The sequence below is a fragment of the Octopus sinensis genome, linkage group LG1 (assembly GCF_006345805.1).
Source record: "Octopus sinensis linkage group LG1, ASM634580v1, whole genome shotgun sequence".
In the NCBI taxonomy this organism is placed as follows: domain Eukaryota; kingdom Metazoa; phylum Mollusca; class Cephalopoda; order Octopoda; family Octopodidae; genus Octopus; species Octopus sinensis.
The window spans coordinates 73353471-73371645 of record NC_042997.1 but is presented as its reverse complement, the minus strand read 5'-3'; the positions used below and the strand labels follow the sequence as shown (position 1 = coordinate 73371645).

At 39.3% G+C, this 18175-nt stretch overlaps 1 protein-coding gene across 2 annotated transcripts in view; it reads left to right on the top strand.

Moving 5' to 3' along the window:
• LOC115218801 (chloride channel protein A-like) overlaps positions 1-18175 on the top strand; it is a 242837-nt gene that overhangs the window by 62709 nt on the left and 161953 nt on the right. For both annotated transcript variants that reach the window (XM_036501937.1, XM_029788739.2), the window contains exons 4-5: positions 913-1042; positions 14287-14367. In XM_036501937.1, coding sequence (XP_036357830.1) covers positions 913-1042; positions 14287-14367 — 211 coding nt within the window. The remainder of the gene's footprint in view (positions 1-912; positions 1043-14286; positions 14368-18175) is intronic.

Genomic DNA, 18175 nt, shown 5'->3' with positions numbered 1-18175 from the left:
TTTTGTATGTGATCTGTTGCTTTGTAAAGATCATCCGTAACCAATCACTTCCATACCGGGCGTGAGACCTTCGCCGTAACTGGTTCCAGCTTCCTTCACGCCGTTAACTATTTCATTATTGTTTTTTTTTTCGTGATTCCTTGAGAGTGATTTCTGGAATTTTCCTTCCTACGAGTATTTTTATTGAGATTCCATCTCTATATAATCTGCCTTACCAGGCTAAAGGGTGTGTTTGTAATTATTATTATTACTATTATTATCGCCATTAAAGAAATTCTCATAATCCTCATTATTATTTCATTTTCTTGCTTACGTTTCCCGTGATGTGCACACACTGCTGTTGTTGTTGTTGTTACTCTTGCTGCTGCTGTTGCTTCTATTGTTGTTGTTGTTGTTGTTGCATTTTGTTGCCACTGTCATGGTCATATATCTGTTACGACTGACGTGGTCAGGCGGCAAGCTAGCAAAACAGTTAGCAGTCCAGACAAAATGCTTTGCGGTATTTTGTCCGTCTGAACGTTCTAAGTTCAAATTTCGCCGATGTCGACAATGCCTTTGATCCTTTCGGGTTTGATGACATAAGTACCAGTTGAGCATTTGAGTTCATGTAATCGACTAGCACCTTCACCAAGCGTTGCAGCCTTGTACCTATAGTAGAAAGGATCATCTTTAAGGTGGCGAGCTGACAGAATCTTTGACATGCTGGAAAAAAACTTACAGTTATACATTCTGAGTTTTCTGTCCCTCTCGGGTTCTAGTCGAGCGCTGGAACTGATGTAATCGACTTGCCCCTTCCTCACAGCTGCTATCATTGTGCAAAAATTCCTAACAAATATGATTATTATTATTTAATCTTAGTAGTCGTAGTAGTTTCAGCTGTAGTACTGTTATTGTAATTTTTGTTATTAATAGATTTAACACATTGCGTTGGGTCGTGATGGGCTTAATTGGAATGACTGTCGGAATCATCGGATTTTTGCTGCACCAGGGTATAACTCTGCTTTTTAATACCAAACTACACATGCAAGAGAGTTTATTTGAGGTAAGTGCTCTTAGAATAGCTTATAAAATGTAATTAATTAAGGTACTGAATCTACTTATAATATATCAGCCTTTCTATTTGAGGAGGCATTAAATATTATTTTCCTTTATGAAGATATTAGAACTGATCTTAACAAAATAGTAGTCTTAGTGTCTCTTATTCAGTATTATTATGGTGATGTTATTACCCTTTCTTAAATGTAGCAATGCAATAATTGCCGAAGAATAGAATAAATGTATTTTGTTAATCCTAATGAATTCGTGGAACTCAAACCAGTTATTATGTAGAGTTTAGTTTACTTGTTTCAGTTTACTTGACCGCGGCTATGCTGGTGCACCACCTTTAAAAATAGTCCAACCACTGGATGCCGAAACCCGGGATTGAACCAGGGACCTTTAGATCTTCAGTCTAACGCTCTCCCAACTGAGCTATTTCGGCTCGTTACAACAAATAACGTTGTGTTGACGTTGTCCTTCAACCTTCCGTACTCCACAAAATATATAACAAAAATGTCAATATAGTGGAATGCACTACAGTATTTCATAGAAATCAGGGTTACTGTGTTGAGTCAAGAATTTTGCAATATTTTGGGAACTTGTTTGCTTTATTCGTCAAGCTGCAACAAAAGCATCCAAGCATTCAAAGTAGAGGCCATCGTGTTGTACCATCTGAAGCCACCATTCTGCCAGTTCTTTGATCCCACACTGACACCAGTTCTTGTCCTTCGAGGCAAAGAACTCCTTCACAGAAGCTCTCCTCTTGAAAATATAGCTCACTTCCTGCACCCGCCACTCTTCATCAACTAAAAGGAGGTGGAAGCTTCAGCAGGGAAGCTCATCTCGAAGGACAAGAACTAGTATCTGTGTGGGATCAAAGAACTAGCAGAAAGGTGGTTTCAGATGATGCAACACGATGATCTCTTGAATGCTAGGCTGCTTTTGTTGCCACAAACTATGGCAACATTTTTCACTGAGCACAAACTTTTTTTTAATTCTCTAATGTCATAATGATTTTGTGACAAAAGTGAGAAGTTCAATCAATTATGTCCACTTGACTTGTCTTATGATATGATTATATTCGTCACACTTCTCGCAGCGAAGATAAAAACAATAAGCTTTAAAATTAAATGTCGTCATCGATCTCTGTGATTCATGTGCTTCATGTGCTCTCACGATTACGATTGACTTACAACTTCCATCACTCTTCTTTCTAATAAGTAAAAATCAATGCACTGTACTTTGGGCGATAGATTTTCGGAATACATTACATTCTCCCTGTTATTTGTTATGGTAATTACACACAGATCATATATATATATATATAAATATATATACAGTTGCGGCCAAAATGTTCAGAACGGCATTGTTTTCGTCAGAAAAGTAGGTATAAGTTTTTATCAAAGCTGTTTTATATTCTATCATTTTCACAGACAATAAATACGATATTATGTGTTATTGACTGAGATTTTGGTGTAATTTGAGAGGATAATACAAAAGTTATGGATGATTTAGTGATTTACTGCAAAACCCATGGCGGCCAAAATGATCAGAACGGTTGCTTTTACTCCATGTTTTAGTATATTTAACCGTCGAACTCTAATGTTTTGAATTTGTTTACGTGACAGTTCGTTTACTAAACATTAGTAAGAATATTTGCAGTGTACTTTGTTAATATAATGCCACTTACTCCGTTACCAATTCGTCAACAGATTATTAAGCTTCGAAAGAAGGATAATTTAAGTATTAGGTCTATTGCAAAGATTGTTAACAAGTCAAAAAGTGTTGTTCACGGTATTCTTAAGGTCTACGATGATTGTGGTTCGTGTGAAGCAAGAAAGTCTACAGGTAGGCCAAGAAAAACGACCAAGAGAGAAGATCGTGCTATGGTAAAGTTGGTTAAAAAGGACAGATTTAAAACTGCTGCTGCTGTTTTTTGGGAAATGAGCATTGTACTGAAGAAAACTGTATCTCGAAAAACTGTGTCTTGTCCTTTAGTTGAACATGACCTACAAGCAAGAGCACCTGCAGTGAAGCCACTGATCAGCTCCAAGAATAAAAAGTGTCGTCTTACCTTTGCAACCGGACATGTGTTGTGGTCTCAAGAAAAATTGCAAACGGTGCATTTCAGTGATGAATCTAAGTCTATGTTATTTGGCTCAGATGGGAAAAGGTACGTTCGTCGAAAAGCAGGTAAAATATTGTCACCTAAATGCCTTAAGACTAGATTTAAATTCGGTGGAGGAAGTGTCATGGTTTGGGGGATGATATCTGGAGATGCTGTGGGCCCTTTGCTGCGATTACATGGAAAGGTAAATGCAGGAGTTTATAAACAACATGTAAAAGATCACGTTTTGCCTGTGCTGAGAAATTCAACTAAGCGACCACCTATATTCATGCAGGACAATGCCCCATGTCACAAGGCTAAGGTGGTCATGAACTTCCTCAAGGCTGAAAAGGTTATTGTTATGGATTGGCCTGCTCAAAGCCCAGACCTCAATCCTATTGAAAATGTGTGGAATATTCTAGGAGAACGTTTGAAAGCCAGAAATCCTAAAACAACCGAGCAATTATGGAATGCCCTTCAGGAAGAATGGAATAAGGTCACCCAGCAAGAAAATGAAAATTTCATTTCCCCATGCAGTCGAAAATATCAAACTTTGATTGAAGCTAAAGGGCTTCACACTAAATATGAAATAATTCCAGCATTCTCCGTCACTTTTTGATTATTTTGTTATTTTTTCAATCGTTCTGATCATTTTGGCCACCATAGTTTTTGCAGTAAATCACTATATCATCCATAACTTTTGTATTATCCACTCAAATTACACCAAAATCTCAGACAATACCAATTAATATTGTATTTATTGTCTCTGAAGAGACAACTTTAATAAAAACTTATACCTACTTTTCTGACAAAAACAATGCCGTTCTGAACATTTTGACCGCAACTGTATATATATATATATATATAGTCAATTTAGGGTAGCAAAAAATTCAATAGAAATTTATCGCAACCAGCGGCCTGGTGAAAAAGAGAAAATAGTCATCGACTAAATATATAAATATAACGATTTAGGAGTGACCCCAACAGGTCACTCGTCCACCAGAAAGAGCAGCCATAACTCACACCGCCAAGTAATATTAATTCAGAAATTAGGTGAAAATTTAAAAACATTTACCCTAATTCATCTTTTAGACGTTGCAACGTTTCTGTGTCATTAATGATGGTAGATTGGCTTAATTTAATTTAATTAAGCTATTTAATCATTAATGACACAGAAACGTTGCAACGTCTAAAAGATGAATTTAGGTAAATGTTTTTAAATTTTCACCTAATTTCTGAATTAATATTACTTGGCGGTGTGAGTTATGGCTGCTCTTTCTGTGGACGAGTGACCTGTTGGGGTCACTCCTAAATCGTTATATATATATATATATAATATATATATATTATATATATATATATATATATATATATATTATATATTATATATATATATATTATATATATATATATTATATATATATATATATATATATTATATATATATATATTATATATATATATATATTATTTATATATATATATATTATATATTATATATATATATATATATACACATATATATATATACATATATGTATATATACATATATATGTATGTATATATATATATATATATATATACATATATATGTATATATATAATATACATATATATGTATATATATATATATATATATATATATATATATATATATATATATAATATATATATATTAACATATATATACATATACATACATATTTTTTAATATACTATTATTAACATTAGGAAAGGAAATCAATATCAAAACTCCTCAGAAAGATATAAACGTGGCAAAATAGTTGTATTAAGAATATATAAATAAATAAATATAAATATGTAAAAAAATATATGTAAATATGTATAAATATAAATATATAATGTATATGACAGTTTAAAAGTTTTGAATTAAATATTTAAAGCATCTTACGATCGTTTCACAGATGAGTTGTCCCTATTATGAAATCCTATATCGATAAGCATTTATAGACAACGCTTCTGCTCTTTAGAGATATAAAATATGAATTTTGTATAACATATCCAATGATAACATAAAGTGTACTAGCCATCTCAATGTGGCTAGCCACTGGGGGTGGGTGTTACTGAAGCTTTTAGCCCCAGGAGATCATCGTCTCCAGCTGGCTTTAGACAAATTTTCTGTGCCTTCTAATATTCGCAAAGGGAGGTCATCCCCTCTCGAAAACCTAAGTGATACATACAGGCTATAGTTTCGAGGTTTTTGCCTCTCGTCAACGTACGGTAATCACCGGTTTTCGATTGGATTTATCTTTATTATAGGCACTAAGGCCCGAATTAAGAGGGGACATCACAATCAGGACATGGGGTACATATAATAAAAAAAATTGAAAAATATGAAGTGAAATGAATATTTATAATGGATTAGATGGAACGGCTTACGAGCCCCCCATAACTCGCAGCTTCATTAAAACACAGTTCTGCTATACTGGTCGTTCATCTGTCAGGTATTCTATCAACCTCTCCTGATCCACAATAGCTGGCAAAGTGTCATAACGTACATATAATCATTCACATACACTATAATCATCTCTCATTTTCTCCAATGTCTCTCTCTCCACGATTACCGCCTTCCACTGGTCATCATATATTTCTGGGTTCAACTTTACTCTAATTAAACTTTTCCTACCTGCCAACATCTTTTCCGTATTTTTGTCCTTGAAATATAATATTACCACTCTGTGTTTCTTTCCTTTGGGTCTTCCTCCTCTCTTATAGACCTTTCAACTGCTCTTCCATTCTTCTGTCCCATTCTTCCTCTCCAGTTAATTTTGTTGGTTCACTTGCTTTTGCTTCTGCATCACTCCCTTCGCACGTTCGGTCTTCCCTCTCGTCAGTAATCTTGTTTTTCGCTTTTTCTTCCTCTTTTTGTTCTTTGGGTGGTGATTTCACCCGCGTTCTCTTTCTATTTTCTTTCTCCAACTCTTCACCACTTTCCACATTATCTGTAGTGATGATTTCCTCCTCTACACACGTATCTTTCCACTCCTTCGTTAAAGCCTCCAGTGCTATCGTTTTCTCCTGCACTTCTCCCAGCGGACACACATCCTTCATGTGGCCTCTTATTTTGCATTTGTAACACACTGGGGGTCTCTCCTCCACCACGACTCTAAGACGTGTCTCGTCGGGGAACACCAACTCCTCCGGGATGTTATAGAGGTCTGGCATAGTAATGTGGACCAATGCCTGCACCGCATAACCCCACCACTTTACTTCTGTTGACCTTTCCACCTTCAACACCTCAATGCTTTCCTTGCAGTTGAAAACCACTGCCGCTAGAATCCTTTCCATGTTAAGCTCCGGCGAAATCCTACCGATTCTTATTCTTACTGCACTCTTTCCGCAGTAACTTGGTAATAATGTCCATCTTTCAGATTTCAGAATTTTCGTGACATTCCTTCTTGCTTCATCTTCATTTTTAAAATGGACGACCACTGTAGCGTATTTTCTTCCTCGTTTGCAGACATTTCTCTATTTCCTCCGTCTCTGCCACTTCTATTTTCTTTGAAGCCACGCTCCACGTTCTGTATGTTATCATACGTTTCTCCGCTTCTTTTGCTTCTTCTTCAGACGGTGTGACTCTCACACAATCATCTTCCTACTTCAAGCCGTCGAAATATTTTTCCAATGTCTCTTTCTCGACTACCACTTCTTCCAGCTCTAAATCACTCGCAGTCAAGCCTCTGTCTGCTGCTTCCGCATACGTCTGGGCTTGCATTTTCGAAACATCTCCAAAAACATTCACCACGCCTCAACGGCCTCCACCAACGAACTCGAACTCACAACCTCGACACACCAATAACGCAATAAAAAATTCCGACACCAAAAAAAAAGCGATTTTCGATTGGATTTATCTTTATTATGATCAAGTGATCTAACATAGAATTGGGACATTACAGGACAAAACAATTACAAAAATGCTATGCGAGTTCGAATGAAATTATAAAAATTACAAAAATAAAATTTTATGTAACTTGTAGGAAAACTTGGCTTACTTTGCCTTGAAACGAAACCTTGGCTTACTTTTGCCTTTATCACGAGAACTTTTAGTGCGTATGTTTTCTTTTTTTTTTATTATTTCTTTATTTTAAACAGTTATGTACAGTGAAAGGGAATGCGAGGCACCAGTTTCAATTTTGAACCCGGCAGTCTATAAATCCCAGCAGCTGATTTTCCTTTCCTCGATGATTAAGCTGGGTTACTCTCACCCACCTTTCTCATCACATCCTTCCAACGTTCCATATACTCTTTCTGTGGCAGGCTCCTCTTCTCCAACCCCATCTTGCTCTTCAGATGATATCCGAAGTATTTTAACAAACCGAGGCCAGAGATAAAGGACCCTTTCACTAGACCTTCCAATCTAGTTCTCCATACAAACTCTTTCAATACTGCCACCGTACAGTAAAAACAAGCCTTACCTTCCTTTGAGAGTCCAGTTGGCGGTATCATCTTAATTATAGATACAGCCGACAGCTGTACTCGTCCCAGATGCGACAACACGTGTTCCACGTAACTTATCAAGCCTGACAGCTCCCGACATTGTACAAAAGCGTGTTGAACGGTTTCATCGTCCAACCCACATCTTGGACACGTCGGTGGCACTGACATTCCGTGCCTGGATAACATCTCGCGAACAGGTAATGCATTCCTATAGCACTGCCAGGTCAGGGATTTTTGGTAATTATCCAAATACCTCGACCTGAAAGTCTTCTTAAACAGGTTGGAGAGTTGATCCTCATCGAACCCCAGAGCCCTTCCTAGGACGTCGTCATTTTTTCCCTCTACCAGCCCTTTATAGAACACGGAGGTGGTATTCCCGCTGCCGGCCTTGCCCATCTTGTGGATCAGCCAGAGTGCCTGTCCTTCTGCCATGAAGTCAGGTTACGTCCTTTAATGAGACCGGGTGTAAATCCCTCCATAGAGGCCGGTCGCGAGAAGAATTCCTCTGCCAGCGAACTCCACACCTTATCCTTCAGGTAACACCAGAGGTGTCTCAGCCTCAACGCATGCTTGCGCATCATTAGCCAAGGCATCCCCAGTCCACCCTTTAGCGGTTCCTGGCAACACACGGAGGCGTCTCACAAGTGGCTTTCCTCCTTTCACAAAAAAGCGGAAAAGGAGTCGTTCCAACTTGTTTAACCACGAATCGGGGCAAGGCACGACGGTCAGGCGGTAGGTGACGACAGAGACTATAAACATCTGTGCCACCTCCGCCCTCCCTTTCAAGGAAAGATGCCTTCCGGACCACTTCCGTACTATGGCATCCACCTTGCTCGTTACCTCGCTCCAATTCTTCTCCGTCTGGGAGTCTGGACCAAACCAGACTCCGAGCAATTTAGCAAGACCATCCGTCCAGTGTCCAACAACACTGGACGGTATCGGCTTGTTCCTCCAGGTGCCGAGGCGCAAACCGTTGGACTTGTCCCTGTTAACTTTTTCCCCTACCACCGCTTCGTATCTATGGAGAGCACCTGCCACCCGAGGTAGCTGTGTTCCGTTGGACACGATGAGGGTGACGTCATCCGCATGGGCAGAAACAGACTTACCGCATCCGATTTCATTAGGGTTGCCTCCCAACTTCTCCAGCTTCCGCAGCAATGGCTCAAGAGCCAAAACATTCAGAAGCGGGGACAAGGGGCACCCTTGACGAATTGAACGCTTGATCGAAAACGGCTCCGTTAGGTAACCGTTTATCTGGACTGTGGACTTGATGCCGCTGTACATAGCTGAGATACACCCGCAGAAGCCAGGGCCCAGCCGCTTCGAGGACCGCCGCCAAGTACCGATGGTCTACCCTATCGAACGCTTTACTTTGGTCTAAATGGACCAATGCCCCTCCTTTGCCGTCTAATTTCCCGACCCTATCTATAGTGTAGCGGAGAAGGTGAAGATTATCCTGGATCGACCTGCCTGGGATTGCACATGTCTATGCCTTCCCGACAAGTTTCTCCACGACAGCCGTCAACCTTGGCCAAAATCTTAAACTCTACATTAAGTAGAGTTATGGCCTATAATTACTAATACTGTCCCCCTTGCTCGGGTCTTTCTGGACAAGCGTCACAACTCCCCGACTCACAGAGCTGGGAATCCTCCCATTCTGTTGCCAGTTTGCATAGACGCTTGCCAGTATGTCCCCGAACAAGTCCGGCATACAACAATAAAATTCATAGGGCAGACCATCCAACCCCGGCGACTTTTCCCCGGCGCACTCGGCCATAACCCCTCTTACCTCCGCGGGAGAGATCGATCCTTCACAGCACTCCGCCTCACCTGCCGAGAGCCGAGTCCCACCAGCTTGGAAGTCCTTTAAGGTCTCCCCACGCTCGAGCGGACCACCGCCCCCAAACAGCCGTGCGAAATGCTGGTGAAGGACCTTCTGCATCTCCTCCTGTCCATAGATCTTGCGGTCCTGCTCGTCAGTTAAGGACATAATACAGGACTTTTTGCCCTTCTGACTCTCCTCACGACGGGCCCATCGGCAACGTAATACCTTCTCGTTTTCTGCACGTAACTTAGCTCTGACTCTACACCCCTCGCTTGGCGTTGAGGTGACGGTACAATACCGCTCTCGCTGCCAACACTCCGGATGCACAGCCAGATTCCATAGCCTCGTCTAAGTTCTTAACTAATTCGCCCTCTATTCTAGTCCTATCTAAACTTAGCTGCTTGCTAAATCTAATGGACTCCAAACGGATGGCTCTTTTGAGGGCGAGCCACCATCTATTATTAATGATGGTGCCACATAATGCCCTCTGTACTAATTCCTTAATCCGGGTACGGAAAGCTTCACAAGTCAAAATAAACTTGTTCATTTTCCAGTACCGGGACCTTGTCTATGGCATTTATCTACCTGTACCTCACACGTCACAAGTTTGTGATCCGTGTAAGGCACAACAGAGGATTGTGGACAGCTAACACTATTCCTATCTCGTTCCTTAACAAATACTCTATCTATGTACGATCTGCGTGAGCCGTCGTTATTACTCCACGTCCACTGTGGAACGTTCGGCTCATCCAGTCGAAAACGGTCTACTAGATTAAAGCTCGCTAGTAGAGCCTTGAGGCCAGGATTCCCCTTCCTATCGCTCGAGCCTACACCAGCCACCCGCGCATCGAGAATGGTGTTGAAATCCCCTACCAAGACTACCGTTTTGGACGTCACTAGAAAGTGCTCCAGTTCCCGAAACAAACCGGTCTGCCCACGTCAATTAGGAGCCACCAACCCGAAGGACTGCTTACTCACGTTCGTCACATCTAGGACAACCAGCCTACCTTCTGGGTCCAGAAAGACAGTACTTACCTGTAAGTCCAAGTTCTTCCTGAAAAGAACTGCCACGCCTGCACCTCCCTCCCGGCTAGGAGAAATAAATTTCTCGTAACCATTGAGAAGTGGTGAGAACGCTTGGGGTCCTTTCATCTTGGACTCGGTAACAACAGCTACATCGATTCTATGTGAAATGAGGTCGTCCCGAAAACAAGCCTGTTTCCATTTCGACCCCATTCCACGCACATTTATACAACCTAACTTAATCATCGAAAAAAAGAAAATTATTCGAAAAGTTCTGTCCTTGAGTTTAGACATGTAGTAGGGTCTAAGCTACTTTTCCAGATAAGCCATCTTTCCATGTCGCATAGACCGCACCTTCCGCTGCCGTTTGTGTAGGGCTTACATTAGGCCAAAATCTTCCAATGGATGTTGTAATTGACACCTTTATCTTTTAATGACATATATGATTGGATAATTTTGTCGCTTACCATTTTGTTCCAGTGCCTAAAACTCAAGGTGTGGTTATTGAACCTGGCCTTGAAATTACCCTCTGTAAGGCCCACGTATTTCTTCGTCGAAACGGTGTCTTTAGTAGTTATAGAGTCCACGGTAGCTTCATATATGATGGTCTCGGACATGCAAGCTCCATTTAGCAGGCACAATTTTTTATTCCTGCATGAACAGCTGTTTTCTTGTGGTTTTTCTGTGTTATGTGCGATTATATTTTTAAAATTGGTAGTTGAACTAAAACTAACTTTTAAATTTTGTTTATTGAATATCTTCCTATAAGTATGGTTAACTGGAAAATATCTATCTATCAGTACTAAGAAATATTTACCTATATTGATGGTCACCTCGGGTGAGTAAGGGAGTGTAAACCAGATGATCTTCCTATTTCTATTTTTCCTCATCTATACTTTTGGGGTTAGTAACAGGTGTATATTTTATTTTTTCGCTAAAACCACTATCTTTTAAAGCCTTATTATATACTGGGTCAACGCCATTAAAAATGTCCTTATCGGAGGAGAGGCTAGAAATTCTCTTACTAGTATTTTTAACTAAAGTTTTGAATACTATAGGGGGATGGCATGAACCTACATTAATATAACGAAGTCTATCATTGGGCTTCCTATAAGGCTTATAAATGTTCTTATTTAGATCTAAGGAAACGTCTAAGAAATTGACAACCTTTAGGCTAGTATCTATAGTTATACTAAGTCCGAAGCTTTTCATTAAATGGATAATATCCTTCCTCTCATAAGGTAGTAGAGAGTTTCTGCTACTTAGGTGATCAAATCAGTAACGGTGGTGAATGCTCTGAAAGTTTTGTTTCTAGAAAAAAAAATAGGATGGAGGAAGCTCAGAGAACTACTATCTCTGTTGGCAAAGGAAGCTCTCTCTCTCTCTCTCTCTCTCTCTCTCACGGTGAAAGGTAGATTATATGGATGTCTGTATATATATATATATATATAAAGTATGTATATATATATATATATATATATAATATATATATATATATAAATAAGTATGTCCTCCGCATTTAGAGCCCATGTCTCATTATCATGGAGTATAGCCGTTCGTACACAGACATCCATACAATCTACCTTTCACTGTGAGAGAGAGACCTTCCTTTGCCAACAGAGGTAGTAGTTCCCTGAACTTCCTCCATCCTATTCTTTTTCTAGAAACAATACTTTCAGAGCATTCACCACCGTTACTGATTTGATCACCTAAGTAGCAGAAACTCTCTACTACCTTATGAGAACCTTCTGGACGCTTCACAGAGTACCTTGTACTCTTAGTGCTTATTGTTCCTGCACATCTGTCAAATACGAAAGCGACTTTATTTGTTAATCTATCTGTGATTCTACTGCGTATTTTATGTGTCCATTGTTTACACTGCGTGCAGCGAATGAAATTTCTTCCCATTCCTTACCCACATATTGAGCATAGCCATTTACCTGATGGAAACAAAATCTTATGTTTCTTGCTAACAACAACTCTGATCTTTGCTAGGTTAACGCAAGGCCCTTTGATTCCAGGTTTTGCTTCTATACTTGGAACTCCTCTACTTCTAGATTCCTTAGAAACCACCAGATAAGAGAGCGGAGAACCCTGTCGAAAGCTTTCTCCAGGTCGTCAAAAGCTAAGTACATGGGTTCACTTTTGGCCAAATACTTTTCTTGCAACTATCTCACTAGGAAGATGACATCTGTAGTACATCTCCTAAGAATAAACAAAACTGCATCTCATCTAGTTTAATTATATTCCTAATCAGTTAAGCAATAACTCTCTTTGTAATTTTCATGACCTGGTCCAGCAGTTTAATACCTCTGTAATTGTTTTTAAGACATCACCTTTACCTTTGTAGCAACTAACTATAATACTACTACACTAGTCTTTGAGGATAATCCCTTCCTGAATAACCCGATTAACCAGGCGAATGTCTAAGCTGTATCCCACACTGCCTGATATTTTAATAATTTCGGCAGTGATACCCGATTGTTCATGGACTTTCTCAGCCTTCATATCTTTAGTTGCCTTATCTATTATACTACTATCAACTCTGTTGACTGGTCCCTCAATTGGTTCGATATTTGAAAGACTCTCCTTCTCTCAATCATTTATTAACCTTTCATAATGGCATCTTCATGAATCTTTCTTCTCTGAATTACTAAGTACAAGTATACCATTATCCATTTGCACACATTTCTCACCTACCACCTATTCTTTCTGATACACTGCTTTGCAATCTTGAACACCTCACGCCTCTGATACTCACGCTGTAGAACATTGGCAAACTTCTTACCTTCTGCTATTCCTCTTGCTATGTAAACCTGTGACACTGTCCACCTCCTTCCACCACCATGTCACCCTTGGCCTAGCTGGGACTTTACACCATCCACAGATTTGGTCAGCAACCCCCAGTAAATTGCCCACAGGAGCTTCCAGTTGTTCTCTAAGCTATATGTCCCATCCTCCTCCTCTTCCTCCTCCTCTCTATCATAAGAGGCTTCCAGTAGAGTGCCTCTAAACTTTTGCTGGTTTGCTGGGTTTTTGAGCTTCCGTAACCTTCTTTTCCAGTATGGTCTATTTCTCAGAGTCTTTCTACTCCTATTTCTGATGTCACTAATTAGTAGGCTATGTTGCGCTGTATATTCTTCACATAGGAAAGACTCCGCATTTGCGAGCGTCATCCTATCTCGTTGTCTGATGAGGAGGTAATCGACCTGGCTTATCTTACCACCAGACTGATTAACCAGCTAGTTACCTAATCACTTATCAGTCTGGTGGGGGAAAATTAATAACAAATTCAAAATTGTCTGATGGAAACAATCCTTTTAAAAAGCAATTTAAACAAATGTAGGCACCTGAGTAATCATTAGTACCATCATCATCATCATCTTCATCTCTCCACGTCGCTGTTGTCGCCGTCATTATTATCACCAGCTAAAATATTGCGATATTCTCTGCCGAGGTCGACTTGGCCTTTTATCCTTTCGTAGTCGATAAATTAAGTGCAAGTTGCGTACTGGGATCGAGCTTATTGACTGGCCCCCTCACCCAAAATTTCGGGCATTGTGCCTAGAGTAGAAAAGAATATTGCGATATTCTATACTTCATTACTGGCTAGAATATCGGGATTGCTAGGTATATGTGATTATTTGCTACATAGCATAATCCTCAGCATAATTTTCTGAATATATTTGCGTGAAGGTTTTGCAAGCCATAGAAAATTTCAGGTGACAAGTGATGCAATTTTTCATTCCCGCACCAGCTAAAATATTATGCTTTATTTAATTCTTAAAAGGAAAAAAAAAATGCTATATGGAATTTGTTCTCTTTTTATAACAGAAAGAAGAATATGACTTAGCGTGGCTGTGGAGCGTTGGCTATGCAGTGATTTTTGTATTTATTAGTTCGGCATCCGTCGTGGTGAGTAGACGCTGTTTCTAAATTTACATGACTACCGTATTGATTGATTTTAGAAACATACAAAATGGAGCACTGAATTCAGTTTCTATCAATGTCAATTTTTCGCTAGCCTATAAATGAAAGTAGCAAGATTTCAAATACAGCTACTATAATATCTCTTCAAAAATACAAACACACATGACCATGCACGTGTAAATGTGTGTGTGCGCGCGCACGCGTGTAATATTTATGCACATGCAAACATACTCTTGTATATGTGCGCGCATACACTCATACATAAAAATCCCTTTATCATTAACACATTAGAAGAATGTGATCCAAAGAACGAACTGCAGATGGTCAATGTGATTAATCAAAATTTGACAATAAAATTTAACGTTCGTCTTCCATAGAGGCATGGGTTGGACGGTTCGACAAGAGTCGACCAGATACAAGGCTATCCCAGGAAAAAGTGTCTGTTTTGGCATGGTTTTTTTATTGCTGGATACCCTTCCTAACACCAAACATCCTATAGAGTGGAATGAGTGCTTTTTACGTGGCACCAGCACAGGACAGGTCAGTTCTGGTATGTCTTTTACAGCAGGATGACCTTCCATAATGCCAAACACTTCACAGTGTGGACTGGATGTTTTCTAAGTGGCACCAGCACCGGCAGGATTACCAAGTAAGTTGCAAGACTAAGAAGATGGCATCTGTGGTACATCTCCTAAGAATAAAGCGAAACTGCATCTCATCTAGTTTAATTCTATTCCTAATCAATTGAGCTATAACTCTCTTTGTAATTTTCATGACCTGGCCCAGCAGTTTGATACCTCTGTAATTGTTTCTATCTAAGACATCACCTTTACATTTATAGCAACTAACTATAATACTACTGCATCGCGGCTGTTAAAATATATAGAAGATTCACTAGTGGCTTTGTTAATCACATGCTACCTCATTAATTAGATAATTTCCATTTATTTGTAAGTGCGTATTTACATTTAAATTTTGATATACGGTTACGAAGCCGCATTATATACGTTTTCAAATTATATATAATGACGCCGTGTGACTACTCACTCAATAATTTTTGATGTCCTATTCAGTAAAGAAATAATGTTAATGATCACAATTCAGATTTTTATGAAACTTTGAATCACAAAGAAATTTCCGGAAGTATTTAAGGATTCAGAATTTCTATTTCCCGAAAAGTAATTGTAATTATAGAAAGTAGACATTTTTGCATTAAGAGTAAATCTGTAAAATGTACATATTGTCTCTACAGCTAACTGCATGCCGGGTATTAAGTTCTCTTAGGATTTTTGGTCCTCTATAGCTTTAATTCACTTTCTCTCTCTCTCTCTCTCTCTCTCTCTCTCTCTCTCTCTCTCTCGCTCTCTCCCTGCCTCTGTATATTTGTATGTATGTATGGTTGGTTGGTTGATTGGCTGTCTGTCTGTCTCTCTGGATGTACATATACAATCAATCCGATATAATCGAAATAAGGGTGCCATTGTTTAGGCTTTGAGTAGGTTTCTTAATATACAAAACTAACATTTCATAGAACCATCGATCTTGTTTGTCTGGGCTATACAGCTGATATACTGATATCGTATAGTACGAATAGTCAAGATATCCTTAGCAGGATGGCATGCTGGTAAACTCAGACTTTATCAGTACACCATCAGATTGATCGGACAACCAAGATTTGCCAGCTTGATGATCGAGGCCTTAAAGCCACTGTGATTTTTGCAGATGTCATCTTTGTCCTACAGGCTGCAGTTAAAGTTTTCTATGATAGTAGCTCTTATTAATGACTTCTGCGCGCCAATCTTTGTCTTGAATCCATGACAATCCACCACTGCTACTTTGACCACTATCTTCATGGTTAATGCAATAATGATATCTGAGATGGTGCAACCAGTTATAGTAACTTATATACTGAGATGATGCAGCCTCAACTCATAGGCATTTGTGAGTGATAACCGCAAAATCACCAGAACTTCGTGATCTTTCTTTGCTTCTGTTAAGAGATGCATACATGAGAACTGCCTTTTCTAAGTAGCCAGGTGTCAGAGATCATGCATTTCTGTACTTATGTATCAACGTAGCCATTATTTAGGAAAAAAAATCTTTCCAACCGTCGAACAAGATAACTGAAACATTTTTTCTTCTCTGTTAAGTAGAGGAATGGTTCAAAACTGTTCGATCTTTTTAGAATTGCCCTTGTGGATCTTGGATCTAAACACTACTAAAATTCTCCATTAGCTAGCGACACTCCCTCTCTCTTTCTTTATCTGCCTCTCTCTCTCTTTCTCTCTGCGTCAGATCTCTTTTAGATACTTCTACAGTTACAGCATGAACCTCGGATAACGCAGCACTGTATTCTGCAGGGTCCGTGAGCAGAGTATGACTTTACAACGTTAGTAACATACTGAAATTTCGGCTTGATTTATTCAGGCCAAGCCCCATAGGGCCTGTTCTCATAAGGATTTCGTTTTGAGAAACTCCAGCTCTTTCGTATTCAGGAGTGGTGAAGACATTTATTATATCCACTCAACTCTTGAGATACCTACTTTACTGTTCGTCAAACAGCTTCTTCGAAAATCTTAACGGTTTGGAAACTGAAAATCTCTACTTCCTAATCCTTGTGTTTTTTCGTTTTGTGTGCCACTCTGCCCTGCGAAGTGTTCTGAGTTTGTCTTTCAAAATGTGTCGAAGCTCCGCTAGTTGGGAGTCCTTTCCATCGGCATCTTTGTACAGATTCCTGGGTGTTCACCCCTCCTGCTACAATTGTATTGTGTTGGGCATGCGTTTTTTTTTCTTTTTTCATTCTTTTTTCTTGTGTTTCCCACTTCATTGTCATTAATTATATCTGACACATCGCTTACTATGATGATTGACATTGCCTGCAGTAGACTGTCAGCATAATTCATAACTCTAGTTTGTAGCATATTGCACACATTCTTCAAACATTTCCACGAGTTGTTTACAGTGTCTATGTGATCATTTGTTGAACTATTCTGAATAGAGTCGCTGGTATAGACACGTAATATAACGTGTTACTGTAGGGTGAGTCATACTTATGCTCTCCTGAAACTTCCAAAGATATAATTCTGTGCTGTGAATCGTTTTACCCTTAGCCAGATACTTTATTTTGGCCAAATGGATTCGATATCGCGCAAACTCATACACTTGTTGTCATATTTGTATCTTGCTTGTTGAAAACTTAAGTACCTCATTTTTATATGTTATGTAGTGTATATGCACTCAATCTACTAAATATTGGAACTCGGAAAGCGATGTAGAGAAGACACTCGAGAAACCTGCAGCTATCTTCTTGTGCCTAAACATTATATGGTCCATATACTTCATCAGCACCAGATTCTACATGTATTTACCAACGGTGATGTATATCCGCGAGATATGTAAAAAAAAAAGACTAGTACAATCTATAAAAATGTCCTAGTATCAAAGTAAGAATATCATGGCATGAGCACATCACGATTAAAAGAAGCATAGAAAAATCCAAATTGAGTAACCTAGGGGTGACTGTCACCGTGAGATAGCTGAAAATGACTGTCTGTGTGCCACACATGTCCATGAAGAAACCATTGATAACTTCTCTCAAGTAAAAACCAAAGATTATGTGTAGGAAGCGAGGTGAATCTGTCAAAATCTGTTCGAGGACTATGGCGGAGGTATTGGAAAATATGTTTGGGCCTGGAAGCAGCAGGCTCATGATAGGACTTAAGATTATACTCGGAGAAGGGCTGTTGTTGCACGACTCTCACTGGAAAGCTGGAAGAGTAAAGTTTGTAAAATT